This window comes from Numida meleagris, chromosome 1 (assembly GCF_002078875.1).
Source record: "Numida meleagris isolate 19003 breed g44 Domestic line chromosome 1, NumMel1.0, whole genome shotgun sequence".
Lineage (NCBI taxonomy): Eukaryota > Metazoa > Chordata > Aves > Galliformes > Numididae > Numida > Numida meleagris.
Window position 1 is genome coordinate 131,373,956 of NC_034409.1, and position 26,258 is coordinate 131,400,213.

Here is a 26,258-nt window from a genome sequence, read left to right on the forward strand (position 1 = left end):
TTTTTTTTTTTTTTTAAGTTTTCTTCAGAGCTAATATTTTATCTCACCTTGATTTCTGTGGCTTTCTCCCCCAAACAACTCAGAACTCTGAGTATACGTTGCTTAATCTGATGTCACTCTGGTTCAGCATCAAACTTATGAGAGTTGACTGAGGAGCTTTGGCTTGAGGTTCCTCCTCGGTGAAATAGCCCCCAAAGTAGCTGGGCTCATAAACCCACAGAACAGGCTGGTCGCTTTGCTGTGTGACACAGAAACTTTCATCTCCCTCCTCCTCCTCCTCCTCTATATAGGACTGGAAGACGTGAGCAACATAATCCAAGAGTAGCAAATTAAGCAAATGCCAGGATCCTAGATTTAAAGAAAACCAGAAGTAGTTGTAGCAACCTGTTAATTTGCATTCCTTCCTGGCATGTTCTTTTTTTGAAGGGCTTCATTGTAGTGATGGGCTAGACAAAGTAGCCGTCTAGTACTCATCAAATAATACTTACAGAATGACCTACCTCCAAATATCACAGAAAAATGGGCACTGACTATGGATTTTAAACATAAACGAAAGCCTTTCCCCAAATTTTACCAGTAGAGAAAAGTGTGCTTGTGTTTATTCACTTTTCTATTCAAGTTCTTCCCCAAGATGCACTGCTCTTACAAGGCTTGTTAACTAGCACGTATTATCTCCATTCCCCCCTAACACAGATGAATTATTCAACCTCTCCCCAAGCTAATCCTCCTACAGACTTCAGTTTGTTCCATACCTATGACATTAATTGGCCTACCTTGCAGCTGGGTATGCCAAAATACCAAGTTATAATTGCTAAAAGCCAAGAGAAGGACTTGTGGAGACCACTGAATTTTGACTTGTACATTTGATTGAAAGTGCTTACAGTGATGAGTAGATCTTCTTCCATGTCATAAATTTGCATAGGAATTATCAAGCAATTCATAATATCTGCATCCCACAAAAAAGTTTACGTGGACATCAGCAAGGAGATACTACCATTCATATGCGCTACTAAGATTTAAAGAGCTTTAAAAATGAAAAGTACTGCCTCTTTTGATGTCATTTTTGTCTGAGAAGCTGCTGATTCCACTGCTGGTCCTTCTGCAGTTTTGAAGAGAGACTGGGTTAGAGCAGCTTGCTTACAAAAGGAGAACACACTAACTGCTAATCACAAATACTGGCAGAAAAATTCATTTCTGAGATGTTGGGCAGTTTGTGCTGAGAACTGGCCCAGCACTCTTTTTTATTTTTTTTATTTTTATTTTTATTTTTTTTTGCAGAAGAACCAGTGGCATCTGGTGAGTCATCTGTATTGAAAAAAGATAGAGATGAAACTTGTGTAAATCAGCCATCAGGAAACTGGCAATCCTCATGATGTGAAGCTGTTTGGATCTGCCAGTGTCCTCTTTTTGAAAGGCAGTCATGGTAGAAACTATTAGACAGTCAGGGGATCTTTTCCATTCTACAGTCATACCATAACAAAACAAAACATTAGGGATCAAGACCCTGGAAGCAGTTTGAAGATGTGAATTTTTGAGGCAAGTGTAGGAGTGTATGTATGTGACTGTCCAGCCACCATGGCTCGGCAGTACTCCCCTGAATGCCTCAGAGGAGACACTGGTAAAGAAAACGTAGGTGTATCAGCCGATGTAAGGTTCTGTGACTGAGATAAGTAGAGGCACATATGCCAGAAAGGAGGTGGTAATGGAAGAGCTCTAGCATAGAATAATGGAATGATCTAGGTTGGAAAAGACCTTCAAGATCATCAAGCCCAACCATCAACCTGACCTACAGAGTCCCATCAGTAAACCATGTCCCTTAATGCCATGAAGTCCCATTAGCCCTAACTGCTGTGATACAATTGCTCCTTTCAGCCTTACAGGGGACTAAATGCAGGTTCCTTTGATTGCACTCGAACATCACCCACGAGGAGGTTGGGTTGGAATAGGGCAGAAGACAATTCTGAACTCAGAAGTGTAAGTGAGAATGCCAGTGTATTCCGTGTGTCAGAAGTAGCAAGCTCCAAGCAAGAGGCCCAGATAGAAGTGAGTTTGGATTTGGTTTCTGGTATTTGACTTACGTTGTGGGCAGGCATGTTGTATTAATATGACACACATTTACCAAAAATTCTACATTTTGCCTAAGTAATTGTGTATCCTCAGTGGATGCAGCATATTTTGACTTGCAGGATCCCCACCATTTCTGTATGAAATGCTGAGATTTAAGACATTTATGAAAAGCAATGGCCTGAGTACAGAGTGTCTTGTTAAAATAACTAAGCCTTGCCCACTAAGGCATCAAATAGAAATGTGGGAATAGAAATATGGGAAAGATGGGACGTTGTTACATCATGTAACCCAATGTCTTAAAGAACAAACTGTTTTAAGAAAGAAGATAATAATGACCAATTTAATTGGAGCATCACAGAGAAAGATTAAAAGCATTTTTAAAACACTGTCATATGTGAGAATAAATTAAATCTCAGTGTTAATGAAGTACAGTAATAAGACTGTCATAAGTGAGATGAAAACGTTGTTTGTAACTAGTTTGAGGAAGGCTCAGCAGAGGATAGGATGCTTTAGATCAGATGGCATTCATTGTGTCCCCAGCCATTAACAACTACAGAACAGGGAGGCAATTCATTAAACTCTTCTTGTGGTGGGAAGACGGGAGAGGATTTCATCATCATAGGCAATTTCAATAAACGCTGAGCTTCCAGTGCTGTTCTTGGAATTTGTTCAGAATTTTCACTCATTGCACAAAATATTGCATCCAACACTGGGGAGTTCTGTGCAGAACACTTCTGCAAAGACAGAGGACTGATTATTTTATTATTACTCTGATGCAGCAGCTCATGGACAAGGGACCCGACTGTGCTATATTCCATGTAGTCAGAGAACAAAACTCTAATCCTCCTCCAGGGAGTCTGCAATCTAATTGTGAGGCAAAAGGTAACAGCTAAATGCAGAAAAGGTCTGTGCATGTACATACACAAACACAGTCTGTAACAGGGAAAGAATTCTGAAGAATATAAAAGGCAGCAACCTTAGCATACCCCTTTGTTATGTCTTTGTAGGAAACACAAAGCCCTAAGCTTTGAAGGGGAATGTCTAAGAAGATAATGAGGGTTTTTTGGCTGTTGGTGTGAAGCTCCATCCAACAGAATAGGAAAAATTATGAATGTGCTTCTTTGAAAGTCTAAAAGGTAGTTCATGCAGTCTGGGTTGAGATGTTACTCAGAGGAGACAGTGCATTGCTCCAGAATAAATAAAAGACAGATAGCCTCTGAAAGGTCTTACAAATAAAGAGAAAGGAAGTTAGGTTTGATGCAATATAGAAGTGGAACAATTGATTCAAGACACAGTGGTGCCACTTCAAGGCACCTTCAGAAAACGTGACTGCAAAGTCCCTTCACTTCTCCTGCCTTGCACTAATGTGTGTTAGATTTGGTGCTAGACAGCTCTGGGTGCTACAACAGAGATAAGATACTTCCAGCTGAAGGACTGACTAGTTTTCAGTCAATTTAAGTGTGTCAGTGTAAGGCTTAAGCAAAGGGAAGGAGCCTGTACCTTCTCTGGGAAGAACTACCTGCATTTTTGAAAAGTGTTTGGATCTGCTGTTACTGTATTATACAGAAAGAATATGGGAGTCTGGAAGCTACCACCTGAGAGATATGGAATTATTATGGTTAGGGCTGTCGGTGCCCCAGCTCTCCATCACCCCTTCCTGATGAAGTTCCTGCAATGGGGGTGAAGAGGGGTTTGCATCTAAGGATGCTGTTACCCGTTTCTCCTCAAATAATGGCTCCTACGAGAAGAAGGAGTCTTGCCCCTCTGCCATCTCCAACTGCATCTTTCTCCCTTCCTCCCTTATACTCATCCTAGAGAGGTGATGTTCATTTGGATTGTAGCTTGACTGTTTGTCTGTTGAAACGATCGGGTGCCTCTGCCATCTCAGGTCACATCAGATGACAAGTACAAAGCTCTCACTTACCAAAACTGTCTGCATAGTTGAGTGTCATTGCCTTGCCTACTGCACTCAGTAGGAAGTTCCATCTCAACTGGAAATCAGCTGCCAGTTTTCTAAACTCCTGTTTATTCCTACTTGGCTGGAAATAGAGAAAAAAAGATGCTTTATGATGAAGATGGTTAAGAGTCCCTTATTGTGTTGTGGACTATTTCCCCGTGCAGATGGCACACAAAGGTGGAAAATTAAGTTAATATCAATTAAGTTGAAAGGGATCTTTGTATGTCATCTTAGTTCAGGTCTTTTCCAGCCAAGTCCTGAATGTCTCCAAGGTATTCTCCAGTCTTCTGGGTAACCTCTTCCTGTGTTTGACTATCCCCATGGATTTTTTTTTTTTAATCTTTTTTCCTTTGCTCTGTCTATTGCCTTATGCCCTGTAACTGTGAACCTCCATCTTCTCTGTAGTATCCCATGAGATAGGTGAGGGTTCTGCGAGATGAAGGCACCGCAGAACTCCAAAGTGATATTCTTAATTATTGAAACCCATCCAAAATATTAGGAAAAAATAGCTGAAGAAGTAAGTACAGTTTGTCCTGCTTCTTCAGAAAAATAATTTTAAAAAGACTTTAACCACCCTCCAGCCCCAAATTCATTGGTCTGTCCAACCGACAGAGTGCAGTGCTACTATCAAACTACCAGTAATTCTGGATCACTGATGGACAAGGGGTGCAAGAATTGGTAACCTAGGAAGAGGTCTATATGCAAGGATAATCGTACTTGAATCTTTCATGAGAGGTAAAACCATTGTACTAGAATTTATCACTCTTCTACAACCTGCTGAAAATCAACAGTTTTTATAAATCAACAATTCCAGGAGTCATTAACTGTTCTCTTTATTTATACGAACATTTTTCTTACAGATCTTGATTTATAAGGCAGTGTGTCTACAAAATGAGACCAGATACTGAAATCACCGAAGTGGATATATATTCATAGAAATACATTTGTAGTTGTTTGCACAGATGGAATTTTTGTATGCCAATTAATTCTTCCTTTTTCTGCAGCATGCATAAATTGTATCTATGCAAATCTGCAGTCTGGTCATGTTGCTAGTATACAATGTAGCTCCTGCAAACTTTTGACAGAGTGTAAAGGGATAAATGGTGTGATCTCTCTTCCTTTTCTGAAATTGTTAAATTAATTTTATACCTGAATGACAAAAGCCTGAAGATTCGAAGATACACAGCTTAGGAGAACTCGAATATCTGTCGAATGTGCCAGCGAAGATAATAGGTCGTTCAAACCTGTGAAATACAGAAGGGAGATCAAGTGATTGGCTTGCTGCCATTTCTAGCTTTTTTTTTCTTTTGTATTTGGCTTTAAATGTATGAAGACCTCTGTTTATCACATTTTGATTAGTGTAACTGTGCAATTTCTTAGAAATTAGTCAGAATTCAAGTTTATGTCATAGAATCATAGAATCATAGTATCATAGAATGGCTTGGGTTGGAAGGGACCTCAAGGACCATCAAGTTCCAACCCCTCTGCTGCAGGCAGGGTTGCTAACTGCTAGATCAAGTAGATCAGGCTGCTCAGGGCCTCATCCCACCTGGCCTTGAACACCCCTAGGGATGGGGCATCCACAATCTCTCTGGGCAAAATGTTCCAGCACCTCACCAAACTCTCAGAGGAAAACTTCCCCCTGATATCTAGTCTAAATCTTCCCTCCTTTAGTTTAAAACCATTTCCCCTTGTCCTATCACTATCTATCCATGTAAAAAGTTGATTTCCCTCATGTTTATAATCTCGCTTTAAATACTGAAAGGCCAGAATGAGGTCTCACTGCATCCTTCTCTTCTCCAGACTGAACAAGACCAGCTCCTTCAACCTGTCTTCACAGGAGAGGTGCTCCAGCACTCTGATCATCTTTGTGGCCCTTCTCTGGACCTTTTCTAAAAGCCTGACATCTTTCCTGTGCTGGAGGCCCCACACCTGGACACAATACTCCAGCTGGGGCCTCATGAAGGCAGAGTAGAGAGGGACAATCACCCCTCTTCTGATGCAGCCCATGGTACAGTTGGCTTTCCAGGCTGCAAATGCACACTGCTGGCTTATGTTAAGTTTTTCATCTACCAGGACGCCTAAGTCCTTCTCAGCAGGGCTACTCTCAAAGAGTTCTTCTCCCATTCTGTATACATATCTGAGATTAGCCTGACCCAACAAAACCTTGCACTTGGCTTTGCTGAACCTCATTCGGTTCACATGGCCCACCTTTCATGTTTATCAAGGTCCTTCTGGGTGGCCTCCCTTCCTCTGCTGTATCAACTGCACCACTCAGCTTGGTGTCATCAGCAAACTTGCTGAGGGTGCACTCGATCCCATTGTCTATGTCATTGATAAAGATGTTAAAGAGTATAGGTCCCAAGATGGACCCCTGGGGGACACTACTCAATACCAGCCTCCACCTGGACATAGAGCCATTGACCACAACCCTCTGGCTGTGACCTTCCAAACAATTCCTTGTCCACCGAATAGTCCACCCTTCAAATCCATATCTCACCAATTTAGAGATAAGGATGTGGTGGGGGACTGTGTCAAAGGCCTTGCAGAAGTCCAGGTAGATGGCATCAGTTGCCTTCCCTTTGTCCACTGATGCTGTCAGTCCCTCATAGAAGGCCACCAAGTTGGTCAGGTACAACCTTCCCTTGGTGAAGCCATGCTGGCTATCTCAGATCACCTGCTTGTTCCTTATATGCCTTAAGATGTCTTCCTGGATGATCTGTTCCATGATCTTTCCAGGTCCAGAGGTGAGGATCACTGGCCTTCAGTTCCCTTGGTCATCCTTCCTCCCTTTGTTATGAATGGAAGTGAGGTTTCCCTTTTTCCAGTCACCAGGGAATTTGCCTGTCAGTTATGACTTTTCAAATATGATGGAGAATGGCTCAACAACCACATTAGGACCCTGGTATGCACGTTGTCCAGCCCCATAGCCATTGCTACCATGCCTGCACTGACCTAATTATCATGGCAAAAGTGGAAAGAGTAAGCTTTGCACAAGTGCAAGCTGGAATACGGTTGTATGCAATACCAAATTTCTTATCTGAGCTTTCATATGGTTGAGAAAGAAAGATCTGTTATGGGGGAGGGAATTGTTTTAAAACAATAAAAAATTACAGAATATTCCATAGTATTCTATGGAAATATATACAGTATTGCCAGTGCAGTGCAGACATTCCCCCAAAAGATGAGAACCTACCACTCTGTACCACAAGCTGCATCATGACTGTACCTCTCTAAATCTATACCCTTCTAGCTAAGAGGTCTTCTTGTCAGAAAACATATACATAGGGTCTGTAAAACTTCGTTTATTATAAATAACAATCTGGAAAAGGAGTGGAAACAGAGAATGGAATAAATCCACCTCTGAAAAGATAATAAAAAGAGTGAACGTAATGAAAATTTCCTGCACATTGTTTTTGATTTTAGGTTGCATATAAACATTATTCAGATGGTTCTCTTGATGGCTTTATGAACAAAGAGAATTATTATTCCTGCCAAAAGCCGTCACAGACAGGTGGTGGTGCATCCCCTGTCAGGGAGCATGCCTGCGGCAGGCCAGGAACAAAGAGCTGAGGATTCCTCCATCAGCTCTAAGCACAGCCGGTCCATCTTGCCTATTTCTTGCTAGTAGTATAAATGGCAGTTTGTTAATCTTAGAATTAACTTGCCATTGTGCTCCCATTGCTTTTCGGTGGACTGGCAAATGTATTATGTCATGCTTACATGCAGACTGTGTGTTTTAGTGTTTACAGCACAGCATCAATTCTGCGGGCCCTAACAGAGCAAAAAGACATGAAAGCTGAAAGGTCCTCATCCCGTTCAGCATACAGTACGTAAAATCTGGCCACAGGCGGTGATTTTGTGTGCCGCGATTAGTAACAGGGGAAAATGCAAAATATAATTCTAGGAAACTCCTTTTTATCAAAGAAAATCATAAAATGTGAATGTCCCTGTTTAACAACTTTCTTTTGGAAGATGTGTCATTTGGAAACACAAAACCCACTCCCGCTGCCATAGAAAGCATTAAGAGAGAATCAAAGCCTTTCATTCTTAACCTTTAAAATTAAACGGATAAAACTGCATGCTCCAGACTCAATTTTATTGGCTCTTTTCCAGTACTTAGGGTAACTGAAAGGCTGTAATTCCCAGTAGGGCAGATGCCATGAATAAACATGCTAGAGCTTTAACGTCAGGCAGAGGCTTAAATGGATAGAAAAATTTAGAAAAAATTACATTTGATTTCCGTGTTGTTCTGCAGTTCATCTGGATTTCCATACTTCTTTTGAAAGAGGTTTCCAGGCACATCCAGTAATCCCTGACCGATGACAGCATTCAAGTCCGAGATCAGAACAGTGACTTTGCTGTTGTTGTTCAAGACTATTCTCATTGTCTACAGTTATTAAGAAAACAGTTAATGTCTTTCACTTTCACAAGCCCTTAACTCAGTCAAAAAAGCTTCCCTTATTCAGTGCTAAGTTAGAAGTGGGGCTTTAAATTTACCACTAGACTCCAAATGGAAAAAAAAAAAAAAAAGATTAAAGGAGATGAATCTTAAGTTGTCTTTGAGTGGGTTTTGTTCTGAGTGATATTATTTTCAATGAGACTTTGTGGTAGTGTCTGCGATGGAGCAGACAAGACTGACAGATGCTTGAAGTATCTGGGCAATAGTTTTTGCCTACAGTTATTATAGTTATGCCAAATAATGGAACTTTGTCTAAAAAAATGAAAAGATGTATTAGGATCTACTTTCCCTCAATACCACTTATCCTTAATATGCGTTTCAATTACATTCAAAAGTGAGTTTCCTTGAGTTTTCCTAGCCTTTGAGAAGGTAAAAATAAAATTAGAAATATGGTATTAGTTAAAGTGATATTGGTAGGGAATTTGTCCTGTTTCTCTGCTTGTGAGTCATTCGTGAATGAATCTGGTTTCATATTTGTCCCTATAAATATTACATATACAGATATGGCAGAGAATTTTCAGCCTAACTTTTTATCCTCATCTCTTCCTTTCTTGTTTTTATTTTAATTAATTGCTGATATCCGGATTGAAATGTTTTAGGTGGAAAATAATGAAAGGAATTACATCTGAGTCTCTTAAAATTCATCCACATATACATTTAGTCTCTCACTTTCATACTGAAATGCATGAGATCCTAAAGGCTATGTTGATTTTGGGCTTTAATATGAATAATCCATGTTGTTCAGTTTGGCCTACTAGAGGAAAAATATTTTCTTGTAAACTTCAGAAAAAACTTCAGGATTCATGAACATTTTAACAAATTCCATTCATTGTGTGCATGGTAGAGATCACTACTTTCTATGACCCCACGCTTGCAAGTATAACTCCCAATCTAGCACTTTTGTTTTCCACTATTCTGCTAGCACTACCCAAATATAACAGCAGCCTGACTCCTGGTAGTCTTTTTCAGCTGAGTTAAAGACAAAGCTTCTTTTCTTGTTTTACATGGAGTTTCCAGCATTGGAAGAAGAGCTGCTGGTTGCAGCAAGAGCACACAAGGTGAACACTGGGAGCACAGCTCCATGTTCCAGGATGTTAGGCCACTCACTTTCTTTACCCATTGCACTTCACTAAGCATAATACTCTGAATTACTGAGAGCTGGCCCTGACAGCACTTAAATACAGCTTACCAAAGGCAGGAATCAGCCCTTGAAATGGCAAGCATTATATTCACATTCCTTTCTCACAGGAAATTTGTACCTTCTTCTACCCTAATTACTTCTGTACATCCAGGTAGTAGCAAATATCAGCCTGCTTTATCTACACGTGATGGGAAAGTTACTTTTTCCTTCTCAATGCTGACCCTGCCAAAGTTGTTCAGATTTTCTCACCAGGTGGCTAAATTACTGCAAAGTGCTCCACAAGGCACAGTGTGTTTACACCATTCAGAAGCTGCAGCTGCACAGTCCCTCAATAACAGTTCTCATTAGGAGCACTGTCACCTGCTTTGGCCACCTGTCCCTGGTTGAAATTCAAAGTGCTTTTCAGACAGAGAAAACCTTGAAGGACGATTAGAAATACCAAATGACTCTCATATGAGAGAATTAAACTTCAGGCTGAGATAGAAATAACTGAGAAAGAATGTGATAGAGTTCTGCAGGAAGAATTGCATAAAAAAGGGCACAAATTTTAAAACTAATAGAAGAAAGAAGAAAGTACTTTTTCACGCAAGAAATAATCAAATCCTGGGGCTCGCTGCTCCAAGATGTTGTGAATGCCAAAACCAGGCTATTAAATGAATGGATGGGGATAAAACCTTCATCTCAGATGTCTGGATGTGCCCCAGGAGTGGGGCATCACTTTCTCTATGCATGCCTACTTTACCTGAGTATCTGATGAGGACAACCAGGGGAAATAGTACAAGCACACCAGCCTAGGGGCTGGCCTGACCAACTAAAACAACTAGTGGTTTTCTCTGAGTGACATTCACCTCAACCATGAAGGATCTGTGTGTTTCTCACGTGCTGTCCCACTAACCATCTTCTGGTATGCATTAGATGGAAGAGGTAAATTTTGCAATATAATCTTTATCTGATTCTTGTTTGCTACTCTTTTTCTCTGGAGCCCAGTATAAATGGCTTGGGTAAGGTCAAGTTATATCTGAGGCTACAACTGCTGAAAGACTGTGGGGATGTTGATTTACAAGGCTCACATATTTCGCTTGTATTTTAAAGAGGCTCTGGAGAAGGTGCAAATATCATTTACCTGTGCAAATACTGCCAGGAGCTCATTTGCATGAAGAGGAATCAGGCTCAGAGTGTGCTCAGCTGTAAGTATAAACCTGACCCAGGTTCTCAGGTCTAGAATGTTCACCTTGTGCGGGTTAAACAGTGCACGTAAAGCAGGTAGAGGCTGCTACTGAAGAATTCCCCCCAGGTAGGTTAAAACTCTCTTTCCCTAAATGTCTAGGGTGTAAATTAATTGTTGAGTCTCCACAGCTCTTTCATGCATTAGGAATAGGCAGGGAAGAACCAAAAAGCGACAACCAGCACCTTCATGTCATGCCTGAAGCCCAAGCACAATGGTGTAAAGTCTAAAAACAGCAATCAGATCCAAATGACTGGGAATAGCTGGCACATGCAGTCTTGCTGGATCAAGTGTTTTGATGTGTAAGAAGTACTGTTAAGAAGCGTACAGTGTTACGAAGCTGAGTTGTTTCTAGTATTCAGCATCTCCAAAGTGCTGCTGCAGGAAATGGCAACTACAAGTCCTTGGCACTGGATAGCAGACCCTTTGCCCATGTTAGGACACATATCTATATTTATGCTTTTATTATTATTAAAAAAGAAAAACACTCAAAAAGCTACTTTATTTTGAAGTGTGTGGTTTAACTTTTATATGTCGTTGGTGATGAAGTCTTCCCGTAAAGGAAAACTACATTTGTTAAGGAAGGATGTGACACTGCTGTGTAACCCAGGGAGCCACAGTACCCTTCTTTTGCCCCTTTGTTGTGAGGATGGAGCAAAGTCATTTAAGCCAGATGGGCATTTTGGGAGAATCTTGAACTGCCTGCGCTGTGATTTTGGAGGTATTTAAGGACAGCAATGGAAGGAAAGCTGCAGGAAGGGCACAGCCCATCATAATAATGCAGCACTGAGTAAGTACAGGTAAGTACAGCAACCACTAACCACACTTTGGAGGCTCTCACAGAACCCAAAGGGCCCCTCAGCATGCTTACTGTGGGCAGAAGGAAACAGGGGGGTGAGCATAGTTTGGACCATGGTCAGTATACAGATAAGAACACCTGTGCTGCTGTTGTTCTACTACAGTGGAGCATCTCATAAATGATCCTTACTGTGGGTGGGCTTCTTGAGTGAATGAGATGCTCAGATTTATTTTTTTTCCATGGATTCTGGAACATACCTTGGCCATATTAGAAAGATCTGTCTTTCTCCTGAGTCTTTTTATAAACACTGTAACTTCTGTTAAAGAAGAAGAGGCAGGTGTTTCATATCGTTAATATTTTACATTCTTAAAGACATTAATGAAGTTAGATCTCTTTAAGTTGTAAAGCAGATCCCTGTGGGAGCAACAGGCTAACTCAGGGCACAGGGAGAAAGCTGAGCTGCTTTTTATGCTGGGGACCCAGCAAGTTTAAAGCTTGCAAGCAGCCCAGATCACTGCTCTTCCTTCACTGGAAATGTGTTAACCCATGATGCAGAGGAAAAATACTTCCAATAATTTGTCCATGAAACACTTCTCAAGCAAAAGCAACATTCTTTTATGAGTATGGTTTCAGATGCCATCATGACTGATGGCAACATGAATTCTAAATTTTCTGTTTTGATTAGAGTTTGTGTTTCCCTTACAACCCAAATCATTCTATGATTCTGTGTAATATATAAACTGTAGAGTCATGGAATGGCTCGGTTTGGAAAGGACCTTAAAGATCAACTAGTTCCAATGCCGTGGGCAGTGACATCTTCTACTAGATCAGGTTGCCCAAAGCCTCATCCAACATGACCTTGAACATTACGTACGTATGAACATATTTGCATACATAAATCTAAGTATGTATTTATGTACATATTTAGGAACACACACCTTTTTATATTACAAGTTTTTAAAATCCTGCTCTAATGACAGAGTCACATTTTCCCTATAGGCCTTTGGCTTTTTCTCTACTTTATATTGAACTGCCCTATAGTCATTAATTAATTTTTCTGCATAAAACCACTTGCAAGGTAAAGAGAAAGAACAATACCTAAATTTCAGAGGGCAGGGTGCTTATTTTTCATAGTCATCAACACAGCCAAAGTGATCATGGCAAAAGACACGTCTTTAAAAAGATTCAAGCACATTTTAATTAACCAGGAACTTCGAATGATTTGAGCTTAAATTTATTCTCACACACCAATTGAGGCCTTTATTTTTAACTGTGTGCCAACGAACTCTAGTCCTTCCCACTATCAAAGTCATCAGCTAAAATAATTTTAAAAGAATTTAAGAGTCTTGTAACCCAATCTTTTCTGCAGTTTAAGCAAAGATTATTTTATGAAAATCACTCAGTTCCTCATACTTACCTTTAGATTTGGATGTTTGGAGTGGCATTGGAAGCTCTTCCAAAGCATTAAGCAGCCAGAGTTTAACATTTTTACTGAACATTCTGATTGACTTCAGATATTGGACAGACACCTCCTCCAGGAAGTCACCAAGGAGAATGTTATCCATTTCCTACGATGTAAATACATGGAGCTGAATGGTTGCTGCACTACAGATATTTACAGCAGCATGAAACACATTTTAGCTGTGATTACAATATTACGTCATGAAAAAAAGCCCATTTTTTCCTCTTCTTAAGGCAATAATTATACTACATTTGTTAGCAGAAGGAAAAAGATCCTAGAAGCAAGCACTGCCTCCTGAATTAATTACTAGATGCTGCTTGATGACCTGCCGTAAATAAGAAGTAAATTATTCTGAGCAGAAAACTGTGTATGTCTACATGGAATGTCACTGAGAAATACAGTAAAGTTATCAAAGGAAAAATAATCTCCTTGTAGTTTAGAAGACAGCTATCAGGCCAAATTTCAGCTGCATATCTTCATTCTGCAGCCACAGATCATATTTATAACATCATCCTCCACTGATGTTAAGAACTTTCAACTGTGGTCCTGTGTGGAGACGGGAGCTGGACTTGATGATCCTTACGGATCCCTTTCAACTTGGCATATTCTGTGATTCTATCAACTGAAGATATGCCAGCAAAATGGCTGTTGTCTCAAATTCCACTGTCTCCTTTCAAAATCCAAACTGTGCTGGCTCAAAATTTGTATATACATATACACTGGAAATAAAATCTCGTCGTATAGTACACAACAGCTGGTCTTTCTCTTCAGGTAGAACCAAAAAGACAAAAATCACAAAGTAATTACAACAAACGTGTCTACAGTACCTTGAATAGATATCTGTCATAGCACTTGAACAGCTGGCATATATCTGGCAAGCATATAAATGCTATTTTTTCGGGCTGTAGCGACTTCCAGAATGATGTGATACAGTCTTCCACCTGTTGCACAAAGTCCTTTATGAGTTTTCACCAATTTTACACCAGTGACATGTGAAGTGAGGCTCAGTGAAAGGATGCACATTAGCACAGAAGCAAGAGGATAGGCACAGAGCTTGGCTCCCACCTGGCTTGAGCCAGGCTCAGACACCAGTGGGAGCATCCTGGGGTGGGGAACCTGGCAAGAAAGCATAACAAAGAGCAGGGAGACAAAGAAATGCTGTGGATATGTGGATATAATGAGAGATATGTATCCATGGCCTTGTGTTTTGTGCCTACAACATCACATTCTAAGAGCTGGTCACGTTAATTTAGAATTCCAGAATATTTTGACTAAGTGCTCTTTTTGTCCATAAATGAACATCTACCTTAGTTAAAGCCATCAACTAAATAAGCTAGAAATAAACAATTTCATTATCATATCTATTTGCTATCATCACAAGGAAAGTTACTGAGGCAAAGGCATACCTTGTCAAGCTCTTGCATTTTCACAACCTGTAAAATGTCTTGGCAGTGGCTATTGTACTCATTTGCAATCTGTATGACCTGGAGAAAGTGAACAAAAAGTGTGTAAAAAAGATCATATAGTCAAAAAGCTAAATTGACTGATTACTGAAGACTTGAACATACCATTTCATAGGGGTATTTGTTCACTAAATCTTGCTCCCAAGGACAGGCTATCCCAAATTCAGGCAAAACGTATGCAAGTCTGTCTTCTTCAGTGTTCAGATAAGTGACCGATGGAAAACAGTGCAAATCCTTGCTCCAAAGCATCAGAATATATTTTAAAGAATCAAAAAAAAAAAAAAAAGCACACAATTGTCTTGTCACTTCTGTTAAAGTTACTAAGTACTTCGTTGAATATGTATAGAGTTATTTTTTAATAAGATGCAATCATTCAGAGAAATGCTTGTTCTTTTTGCTGAAAATAGAGGTGGGTGAAAGAAACAAGCATGGCTGACTAAAAGCTCAAATTCCAAACAGTACATTAATTTATTTTCAAACCAAGTGAATATTTCATGCTACACATATTTTATATGTATATTTTCCATAGCACTCATTTTCACAGTTGCGATCTTCTAAATAAGGCTTGAGATACTTGGCTCTGCTGTAAAGATGACAGCAAGGTTTTCTTCAGCTGCTGTTACACACATTTTGTTGCTCTCATTACTTTCTCTGAGCACCATGAAAAAACGAGACACACAGTCTTTCCTTTTCCCTCACTGTGATCCCCATAATCCTGCTGCTCATGCCCTGTGGGTTGGCTTCCAATCACCCCAGTGTCAGGCCAATTTCCTAGTGTATTTGAGAACTGCCACCAGTTAGCCTAGCATCAGCCCCTTCGGTGAGCAGGGCTGCCATTCTTTTTTCTTAATCATTTCAAAGCATTTTAAAGACTTCCCATGACAATATAGTCTCAATGAGTTGAAAGGATGCTGGCTCAACAGCATGAGGGGCTGCAGTGGTGGGCTTCAGACAAGGAAGGCAGTGCCCGCCGGCTCCCTCAGTGTTGGAAACAGGGGCAGTCAGCCACGATTTCAACACTCAGCATAGCAAAGATTACTTGAGGTGATATTTAGACAATAAAAAGCTACATTAGGTGTAGGGGGAGTAAGTATTTAGTGAAGTTAGACAGACAAAGGTTATTTCAGGGAGTGTGTGATTGGTTAGTTATATTTCATTACAACATTATATAGCATTTCTAATTGAACACAGAGAACCATTTTGTTACGTCTAATCTATCTGAAACTCACTGTTCCTTTTCTTTTGCTGTTGCTCTCATAACCAGCTGCATCTCCAGAACTGCAGGCGTCTGCACTGTAGTAAAATACAGAACATAGAGCCCTTTACAAAAACCCACCAATTCATCCTGTGCTTAGTGAGAAAACGATCTCAAAGTGGATAGAGTACTAGGCTGAAGTAGACAGCAGTGTGTTTAAGAAACAAAAATCCCTCTCTTCCCTGTCATTCAGTGGCCCCAGGATTTTCTAATGAATCTGGAGACTAATTTCAAGATAAAATTGAGCTACTCACTGCAGACAGCAAGATATTAGCCATTTAGCAGTGCAATCTTTTCCAACTTCTTGCACCAAATTCGTGATTTTGAACTTGTAGTAGCATTTCATTTGGAATGAAAATAAAAACCATAGACATGGAAATACTGAGAGCACAATTGCCCTTGAGCTTTGATTGCACAGTAACCCCAGTTTCTGTTCCCTTTATCAATGTAGATAGCAACTTTTTTCCAGGCTACCCCCTGCCTATTTTGAAAGTCTTCCTTGATGCTCCACGCTCTCAGTAGTCTCATGGGCCTGAAAAAGCTCAACAGTCAGCTTTTGGCTGAAAAACCAAGAGTGGGGCAGCAGTAAGTTGCTTTCTTGCTTTGCCATCTCCTCCCTCTTCCTATGCCTGCTTTGCTGAGGTGAATCCTACTGGAGAGAAAGGCAATGGCACTCTCTTTGAGAAACCTTTTCTGCTGGGAACTGATGAGGTTCGTCTGCCAAGGAAGGGAAGAACAACTTTGGTTACAGGCTTGCCAAGCTTAAAGCTGCTGGGGAAGGGGAACAATGAAGGCAGTGTCAGCAGTGGCTGCCCAGAGATAACAACAAGAGCAGAAGTCAGTGGGAGAGCACCTGAAAAGCAGCACAAAGGCATGCCAGCCAGTAAGCCAGCTTCTGGCCCAGCTTCAGTTCCTCAACACAAATGCATGGAGCACAGGAAATAAGGAAGGTGAACTGAAAGTTTTAGTCCAGTCTCAGGGCCAGGATATCCTGGGCCTCACTGGGATGCGGTGGGATGGCTCACAAGTCTGGAATGCTGAGATGGATGGCTATAGGCTCTTCAGGAGAGATGGGCAGGAAAGGAAAGGAGGTGGTGTAACCCTCTACATTAGGGAAGGTCTGGACAGCACGGAGCTGGGTAATGATAATGAAAGGGTTCAGTTCTCTTCATAAGAGTCAGAGAAAAGGCCTACAAGGGAGACTACTTATTATCTGGAGTACTGTGTCCAGTTCTGGACTCTCCAGTTCAAGAAAGATAGGAAACTACTGTAGAGAGTCCATTGGAAGGCTACAAAGAAGATGAGGGGCCTGGAGCATCTTCAGTACTGAGGACAGGATGAGAGACCTGGGGCTGTTCAGCCTGGAGAAGAGAAGGCTGAGAGGGGACCTTATCAACTCTTACGGATATTTAATGGGCAGGTGCAAAGCGGATGGGGCCAGGCTCTTTCTGGTGGTGCCCAGTGACAGGACAAGGGGCAATGCGTACAAAGTGCAACACAGGAAGTTCCATCTGAGCATGAGGAAAAGCTTTACTATGAGGGTGACAGAGCACTGGAACAGGCTGCCCAGAGAGGTTGTGGAGTCTCCTTCTCTGGAGATATTCAGAACCCCCCTGAACTCTTTTCTGTGCAAATTGCTGTAAGGAACCTGTTTTAGCAGGGGTGTGGACAACCTGATCCCCAGAGATCCCTTCCAACCCCTGTGATTCTGTGACTTTGTGACATGGGACATGTTCCAGCCAGCCCCCCCATCTTCTGCTGACATACGCTCCCTGTCCGTGAAGCCATTTCAAGCTCCTGGGCCCTCAGGGACTCTGTTATTTGGAAGGTAGCAGCCAGTGTTTTACACAAAATGTGCTGTCCTTGCTGGTGGCTGGTGTCCAGGCCACCTCCCCTTTCCTCCACCACCACTTTGGTGCTGGAAGCCAAAGGATGCTGCCCACGAAAGGCCAGACACAGTGTTAATATTGCACGTGTTTGGACCCCACAAAGAAAAGAACAAGTCAGTACACATGTACTGCTGTCAAATGTCTCATCCTTGCAGGTTCCTAAAGCCTCTGGAATACAATTAACAGACACTTTCCAGCTCCCTCTCTCCCCAAGCAGGCAGCCAGCTGCATTCTGCCGCTGCTGCTATGGCAACGTACCTCAGCACCTCACCTCTCCTTTGGCGGGCTGCCTAGTCCCGCTTGCCCCGTGCTGGGTAGCAGGCCACAGCCTTCCTTCTCGCTTCCCCCCCACATGTCCCTACCTCACATTTGCCAGATGAGGCAAGCATCATTAGTAGAAGAGGTTCAGACTCACCCGGTGCCCATCGGGGTGCTCGGCTGCCACGTAGAAACGCCCTTCCCTGGAGAGCACTGCCTGGGCAAAGACAGGGCACACAGAGTGGAAGCTGGGTGGGAGGTGAGGGCAATGAGCTCAGCTCTGCCTCCCATGGGGCTGGGGAGGAGCTGAGGAGGGGGAACAAGAGCTGAGAAGGGAGGTCCGGTGGTAGGGATGGCAGAAAGACTGAGGTGAATGGGAAGGACGAAGGGAAAATGAATGAGGGGAGAATAGTGAATGGGACTGACAGATTACACTGAGATCAGAAAAGATAATATCCTAGAAACACACTAGAATTTTTATCTGAAAAATTACAGGTTTGCTTCACTAGAAAGTCAGAGGCCCAAGCCTCCCCTCTTAATAGATCATGAAGTAATTCTTACTTAGAGGTCTTTTCCAACCTTGGTGATTCTGTGATATGATTCTACTCTTACACTCACTGGCTTTTTTTTAGCACTGCCATTCTCCAAGCCTCCTTGACCTGCCAGAGCAGCTGCCATTTTAGGGAGACCTCATCCTCAAAGCTCCCATTCCTAAAAGTCACCCTAGTGTACTGCAAATTGTCCCATACCCCCTTAAACCTCCATAATACCTTTGGAGACCCGTTTGGTCGCAGCTCTGCTCTTTTGCACTGCTTTCACATCAGCAGTAGCGCAACAGAATACGTATCTTCAGACAAACTCAACATTTCAAAACAGACCAGTTCACAGGTGCTTTGTAAGAGTATCCTCATCACTCCTAGTGTGAACTCATAGCATCCCGGCAACCTCACACATCCAACGCCTGCTGACTACCAAGGGCCAAATGCCTTCTCTGCAGTTGAAGGCAAACCATTACAATCTTATGGCCAGTTCTATGACACCTACAAGCAAAGCTCCCAATGTGCCAGACCCTTCGCAGGCCCAGTTCCTTACTACCAGCACCACGTCAAGTGCTGATGACCTCAATAAGGTCAAGAAATAATGTTTTCAGTAATTAGAGACAGGGGATTGTAGTGCTGACACCAGCCCATTCTTTAACAGCCCTGAGGGAGTTTGGGTGGATGTGTTCATCTCTCAGCTGGGCTCTTGGCACCACCTTCCCCTTAGGTAGAAGGTCCGGAAGAAGCACCTGTGTGTCAGACTCTATTCAGGCAAGGGAGGACGCAGCAGTCATTTGGGACGTGCTGACTGCTCAGACACACATCTCTGTCTGCCAGGAGGACATGGCATCAAGCCAGTGAGGTCTCTCCTATTCATTGGACCTGGTTTGAAGACAAGCATTTGGACTGCACTGTAATGGTATATTAAAAATCTGCTTCTCTATTATCTGGAAGTTTTCACACCAGCACACTCTTCCAGACTGTTGTATTATGGGTCAAATACCCTCTGCTGCAGCCATCAATTTGCCTCCACATGAACAACATTCATCCTTGCGGGTAGAAAAATGCTCAGTTTTTTGATTTTTTTTTTTCCTAACTTTCAATTCTCTACTTTAAAAAAAAGTTATTCCAGGGATGGGTTTGGTTTGTTTTTTTGTTGTTGTTGTTGTTGTTGTTCAGTGGTGGTTTTACTGGGTCACAAAAAAATAATTCCGATTTCTAAAAGTACTGAGCTCTACCGAGAAGACAGTAAAGATGAGGTATTTCCTTACTGTGTTCCTGCGCATTTGTAGAGCATGTACAAAACTGTAAAAACAGATGGAAATAAACTGACTTATTTCATTGAGGCTGCTGCTTATTTTGTATGCGGCCTAATTTTTTATTTCCTTAGTTATTTTGTGGGAGGAGGGTTATAATAATCATGTGTCTCTGACTGCATTTCGTTTGGTTATTTTTTACTGTCTTCTCTCTGTTTTCTTCTGCTGCCCTTTAACAGATGCTAAGAAGCATCAGTGACACCCAGGTGCTGCTGGTACACATGCTGGCTCTAGATGGGGGCCCATGGTTGGGTTTTGAGTGAAGGCTGCTCTAAATGCAGCTGTTTGGCTTCACGCAACAGCTTAAATGAAGGAAGCATCAGACAAAATAATTTCATTGTTAAGAGACTTACTTAAGAGTATTGCAGCTAGAAAGCTGATGTTTATCTAAATATATATATATTTAATACTGTGAGCATTGGTAGCTGGGGATATCGCTTTAGCAAGGTTCTCATGTGAAATGAGCCTTGCGTTGCCTATGAATAATTTGTTTGGTCTCAAAACAACTGATTGCCACTTGATTGTGTGCAGAACTTGAGCCTTTGCCCTGCTCCATTCTTTATCCTTGCCCTGCTATCGCTGCCTGGACTGCAGCAGCATTGCTCTGCCATCAAACCAGCAAAGACAGGCAGCAAACCCGCGGGTACAATTTTTCCATTCTCTTGCAGCATGTATTCAATTAACTATACAATAAAATACCACAGACAGTGAAACAGCTTTCATCATCGCCAGAATATCTGAGTGCTTAATAGTCTGTCTTGTATCTCTAGAACATTCTTGCCGTAGAGAGCTATTATATCCCCATTTAAAAGAATGGAAACCAAAGTACAGAATTCATTTGTATACACATTTCCTTTTTTTCCTTCTCCCCAGGAGAAATGCAAGTCTGTAGCTCATTTACCTCAGCCATGACCTTAATGATGACCTTCCTCAACCTGCCTACAACTGGGTTGAGATAAAGTCTACAGTTAGCCTCTACACTGTCTTACGGTCATCACTATTTTAGATTCTTTTTTTTTCCATTTTTGCAGTCAATTTCCACTCCTGTCTTATATATCTTCTCACTGTTGTTCCCTTACAAGAGGTTACTTTAAAATCTGAAATTTTAAAACAAAACAGAGGCAGCATTTTCAAGATAGCATGCCTCATCTTCTTGTAAAAAATAGATAACACTATTGCACGTAGAACTCTTCAAAACAGTGCAGTCATTTATATTTTAATACATGTTTCTTCAGCCTACTGTTTACCAATGAAGGTGCTACAATGTCAAGAAGCAGTTGTCAATACATTTATCTGAGCTTCCATTTAGAGCCTCAATGTGTTATATTCTTCTTTTAGGTTTGGCATGACCTACCTTTCTACAATGTCCTATTCAGGGAAATCTGATCAGACGGGGCATTTTTTCCAAACTGAATTTTCTTATTAGGGATATTGCTTAATGTCACAGCACTTTTATAGTGTGGATAAGAGGAAGAAAATAGTCATACTGCTGACAATGTTCAGCAAAGAGAAATAACAGACTTCTATATACAGACAACATATAGACTGTCACATGACATTTCATGATTGAAATATTTAGAAAACAAACCTGCGATAATTTTTTTGAGACAGAAGAAAGCAATAACGTCCATAAAAGGAAGAGTCCTTCTTGATAGCTATTCCATCATAATGATACCTAGAAAATAAAAAGAAATGGATGAACCTACAAGCATGTGATTTTCAAGATAGTTAGCAAAGAATTAATATTCCTCTACTGAAAGCATGTTCAGACTAGAAAAGACCAAGTGATAAAAAAATGCTACATTTACTTTTTAAAATTCTGTTGGAAATTTATTCCCCTGGCACAAAATATTTACACAAATGTTTCTAGAATGACTTAACAAGCTCTGTTTAGCTTTTATCTATTTATTTATGTATTTTGCCCTTTTACGATACCTTCTTTTAAATGAACATATGCCAGCAAATACAGTGCAACAGTTTTGCACAGGATGATTAGAGAAGTCAGAGACCCCTCATCTGGCAGATGTTCCCACGTCCTCACTGAAGTTGAAGGACAGTGTGCACTCGCAGTACAGTGCTTTACAATAGGTTAGGGGCTGGGTGGCCCATGGGTGGAAGCTAAAACCAAGAAATCTACAAGAACTGCTATAGTTTTATGCCCATCCTGGTGTTATCACTCTGCTCTGGTCTTGGCAGAGGACATCAGCATCTGGTACAGGGCGACTGGAGAGGTTCCTAGCCATCAGCAGCCAGTAGAGGGTGAGCTTCTGCTGGTGGGAAACAGCTGCGCGAGGAGGGCACCACGCACTGTCCCAGCCAATGCTGGAAGCATCTGTGGCCAAGTACTCCCAAAATGCTGTATCAAGCTGACAGCAAGTCCAGGCTAGCAGAAAAAAAATCACAGATCAAGTAAGGACCTGTCACTCAAAGCCAGTGTTCTACAGCTACTCCAAATGCTTGTAAAATGACTGCATCTTGATGCCCTTAAAGCATTGTTTCTCCCAGTCTGTATGTTCAGAGTGTGAATATATATTTGGACACTGAATCAATGAAAGTGTATCTATCTAAATCTTCCTGCTTCTGCTGGAGGGAGAGAAGGAAGGGAAAAGAAGGGACACAGAGGAAGAGATCAGAAGATATATTAGAGCTGGAGCTGAGAATTCAGCTGTTTTTTAAAATTTGACTAGAGCAATCACTCATAACGTTTTGCAAACAAAGGAATCAGAAACGATACCTGGCACAGCCTCTGGTGCCCAGCCTTCTTGTCCCCAGACCTGGGAAAACTAACCGGATAAGCTAAAAAACAAACAGAAAATTAGAGATTCTTGGCAAGTTCATTGTAAAAGACAAAAGTGTATCTACTACAATTTTCTCTCCTTAATCACTTATTTTTCTTTCCATCACTTGCTGGCTAATACCTGTTCCTGCATACGTCTCAAATGATAACTGCTGAACTGAACTAAGACAGGTTTTTGTTGATCGAAATGCAAGTAATTTCATGGATTACCTCCCTCAGGTGGGACTTGTTTCACATCAGCCTGGTTTGCCTGCACTGAAGCGCACCCAAGAGACCACCCACAGCCAGGTGGGAGCAGCACAGCCAGGGCAACTTGATCTGCAAGAAGCATCTGTCTGGGGCCTGTGGAGGGGCTGGAGCTCCTTCATCTCTGCCCAGCCCTCTTTATCTCAGCAGGGTTCACTCACACAACACTCTCACTTGTACATGGAGCATTTGCAGGCTGGGCTCTGACCTGATGATTCTGAGAGGCTGCACGGCAACCTTCTGGCCACCCCCATGGTAATGTGGACTGGGGTCAGGCAGCATCTGCCAAGGTTAAGCCCTACAGAATAATAAGATGGTGTCAGGGTAATACCTCGCTTCACCACGATTATTCTGCATGAGCTCTCCTGTGAAGGCAGAGCCTAACAAGGGGTGCTAGAGCTGTACAGGATTGAGGGCACAATGCTGATATTGAGCAAGGAGTGCCTTCACTGTAGCCCGACGTTGTACCTTTGTGCAGGGTGCACCTTGTCGGCTTAAGGGCCTGCACAAGGACAGATCACATACCCTGACCTGCAGTTACGACAGTGCTGCTATGGTTCTGTTCTTTGCACGTTTTTGCATGCACCCACCTCAGCTGCTACCTTTCTCAACATGGTACACACTCTCCTTTTCCCAAAAGGCCATCCTGTGAACTGAGGCCTCTTCTGCAGACAATGGCATACTGGAGCAGAGGGACCAGGCAGATTAAATTAGTGCCATCTCAAATAACTGCAGTTTCATTCACACAGGGCTTGATTGCAAAAATCCTTACATGCAGTATGGTCAAGTTACTACAGCTTGACAAATTATTAATAGCTCATATTATTCACTGGCCCATTGCAACTGGCTACATGTGCACCTGTATTTTAAAGCAATGTAACTGCAGTCTCCTGCTGCACAGTCACAACTCATGCTAAAGTGGGACTCGTCTTACCTATGTGGCTCCATGTGTAAGCTACTCTTGGTAGACTCCATGGTCAGTGGAGAAAAACATGCAATTCCAAGGCATGAGTCACCTGAGCTGACCAAGACGACCCATTTAGGGTGAGAGGAACCATATGTAACTACTTATTTATCTCCATTGACTACTGAGAGTTGTTAAGGTGACAAGCTTCACAGCAGACCTCTGTACCGAGCCAGACCAGTTGCACCCACAGCTTGGTTGATGGGTGATAAGCCATTAGGCTATGGTAAACCAATCATATGGGATCAGTCACTCAAACCTTCAGTAAGAGTGATCATCAGCCAGCAAAATCAAAACAAAATGAAACAGGTTCAACTGAATTGAGATAAATGATTCCTGAAATGAATTTATCCACACACAAAATTGATTCCAGACACAACTTTTACTTGAATTACTTTGATTTTTTCTTGAAAAATGCTAAAACAGCTCCTACCACAGGCACTAATGGGAAACTATTAGCTGTGAAAATAGGAAGTTCTGAACATAAAATCTTGAATATCAATCGCACACCATTCTGTTTTCCTTAATTGGTCAAATAAAGTGGAATAGCTATGAGAATTTGTTGCATGTGGGATTTCTAAGTGGTAATTGCCTTGTGGGTTGTATCAACATTCACTTAGAGGAAGAGTGTAACTGCTTAGAGGAGATTGTTTTTTACATCTGCTTTTGTTTTTCTTGGAAGATTCAGTGAAGAATTTTTAGTGTGTGTTTGGAGCAAAATCTCCCTAACTGTACTTAAAAAATGAAGTATAAAATTATGTAACAACCAAATGGGTCTTTTAAGGACAGAAGAATCAGCTTCTCAGAACTGGTTTCTTAACCTTGCACTGTTTACCCTGGTAAAGCCTTCTAAAAAAGAGATCTCAGAATCACAGAATCGCAGAGGTTGGAAGGGACCTCAAGAAATCGAGTCCAACCCCCTGCCAAAGCAGGTTCCCTACAATAGGTCACACAGGTAGGTGTCCAGACAGGTCTTGAATATCTCCGTAGAAGAAGGCTCAATAACCCCTCTGGGCAGCCTGTTCCAGTGCTCCGTCACCCTTACCGTAAAGAAGTTCTTTCACATGTTAGTACAGAACTTCCTATGTTCAAGTTTTAGGCCATTGCTCCTTGTCCTATCTCTGCACACCACCGAGAAGACCCTGGCCTCATCTATTTGTCTCCCACCTCCCTTTAGATGTATATAAACATTGATCAGATCCCCTCTCAGTCTTCTTTTCCCCAGGCTGAACAGACCCAGGTTGCTCAGCCTTTCCTCATACAGGAGATGCTCCAGGCCCTTTATCATCTTTGTGGTCCTCCACTGGACTCCTTCTATGAGATCCCTCTCTTTTTTGAACTGGGGAGCCCAGAGATCTTTGCCAATGTAACATGCACCTCCTTCTTGAAGAAAATGAATTCCATTACAGACAATACTCTTCTCCCCAGTATATCTGTATCTACATGAGGCTTTACCAGAAATATATTAGCAAAGACACGAACATAGCTGTCATTTTTAAAGCAGCGCAAATCTCTGTGCACCTGCTGCAGAAAACAAGGATACAACTCCCAGATAAGCCAAAGAGGAAGTAAGGCTAATACAGAAGCCTTCAGACACAGCCTTTTCTAGGCTTTTAGGCTGAGTTATCCTATTAATAATATATTATGTATGAGCCCCTTTCTATTATTTAATTTTTCTTTGTACACAATGCATATATTTGATACAAACATATCTGATTTTCTGTTTGGGTTTCAGCTTCTAATCTTGTAAAACCTCTCTATTCTGTACCTTTCCAAAGGTGGCTGAATTTACTTTGTCGTTGTCATTTGAACTGAAGTTTTCTATATACATTTCATATAGCAGCCAACGGGGTATGGTGCATCCTTCACACAAATAGAAATTATCGGCTATCCTTTAAAATGAAACAAAAAAAATTAAACAATCAGTTTGTGTCAGGATTAGAAAAAAAGAATTGTTAACTTGCAATGTTAACAGCTCATCAAGTTTACAGTGGACTTGGTAATGGTAATTCCTATTTTATAGAAGCATAAAATCAGAGTAAGAACTACTACTTCTATGCTGATTTGTATTCTGGTTAAAAAAAAAGATACATCTTCATAGGCATGTATATATTCTAAGTTCATTTTCAACTTTTTACCTTCTACTTTCTTTTTTTTCCAAAGTGTAAGAGCAATTGTGTGAGACTCTGCTAAGAAATTAAGAGGATCTCATAGTTTTTAATAAGGAAATATAACCTAGTTTTACTAATCTAAGATTAAGACCATCATGTGAGATATTTCTCTCTAATATCTCTCTAATAAGACATAAATTTTATCTTCTACTTCTTAAGGTCTCCACTCTACCAAAGACACCACTAAGAGAATTTTCTCTCCTGAAATATCCAGCATGATGGTTTGGGGTGGAGAGTGCACAAATTG

The 26,258-nt window shown here is 41.4% G+C and overlaps 1 protein-coding gene across 4 annotated transcripts in view; it reads right to left on the bottom strand.

Moving 5' to 3' along the window:
* The window catches only part of RFX8 (RFX family member 8, lacking RFX DNA binding domain), a 33,236-nt gene that overhangs the window by 3,825 nt on the left and 3,153 nt on the right, over window positions 1-26,258 (bottom strand). The window contains exons 2-15 of one of the 4 annotated variants that reach the window (XM_021413457.1): window positions 25,609-25,732; window positions 22,568-22,629; window positions 21,422-21,508; window positions 18,136-18,195; window positions 15,806-15,869; window positions 14,682-14,810; window positions 14,520-14,597; window positions 13,941-14,054; window positions 13,069-13,219; window positions 11,909-11,967; window positions 8,258-8,414; window positions 5,174-5,268; window positions 3,992-4,106; window positions 48-348 (exon numbers count right to left, since the gene is read on the bottom strand). In XM_021413457.1, coding sequence (XP_021269132.1) covers window positions 80-348; window positions 3,992-4,106; window positions 5,174-5,268; window positions 8,258-8,414; window positions 11,909-11,967; window positions 13,069-13,219; window positions 13,941-14,054; window positions 14,520-14,597; window positions 14,682-14,810; window positions 15,806-15,869; window positions 18,136-18,195; window positions 21,422-21,508; window positions 22,568-22,629; window positions 25,609-25,732 — 1,564 coding nt within the window. In that variant the 3' untranslated portion in view covers window positions 48-79. The remainder of the gene's footprint in view (window positions 1-47; window positions 349-3,991; window positions 4,107-5,173; window positions 5,269-8,257; window positions 8,415-11,908; window positions 11,968-13,068; window positions 13,220-13,940; window positions 14,055-14,519; window positions 14,598-14,681; window positions 14,811-15,805; window positions 15,870-18,135; window positions 18,196-21,421; window positions 21,509-22,567; window positions 22,630-25,608; window positions 25,733-26,258) is intronic. The other 3 variants (XM_021413476.1, XM_021413466.1, XM_021413485.1) reach the window with 3 other exon arrangements.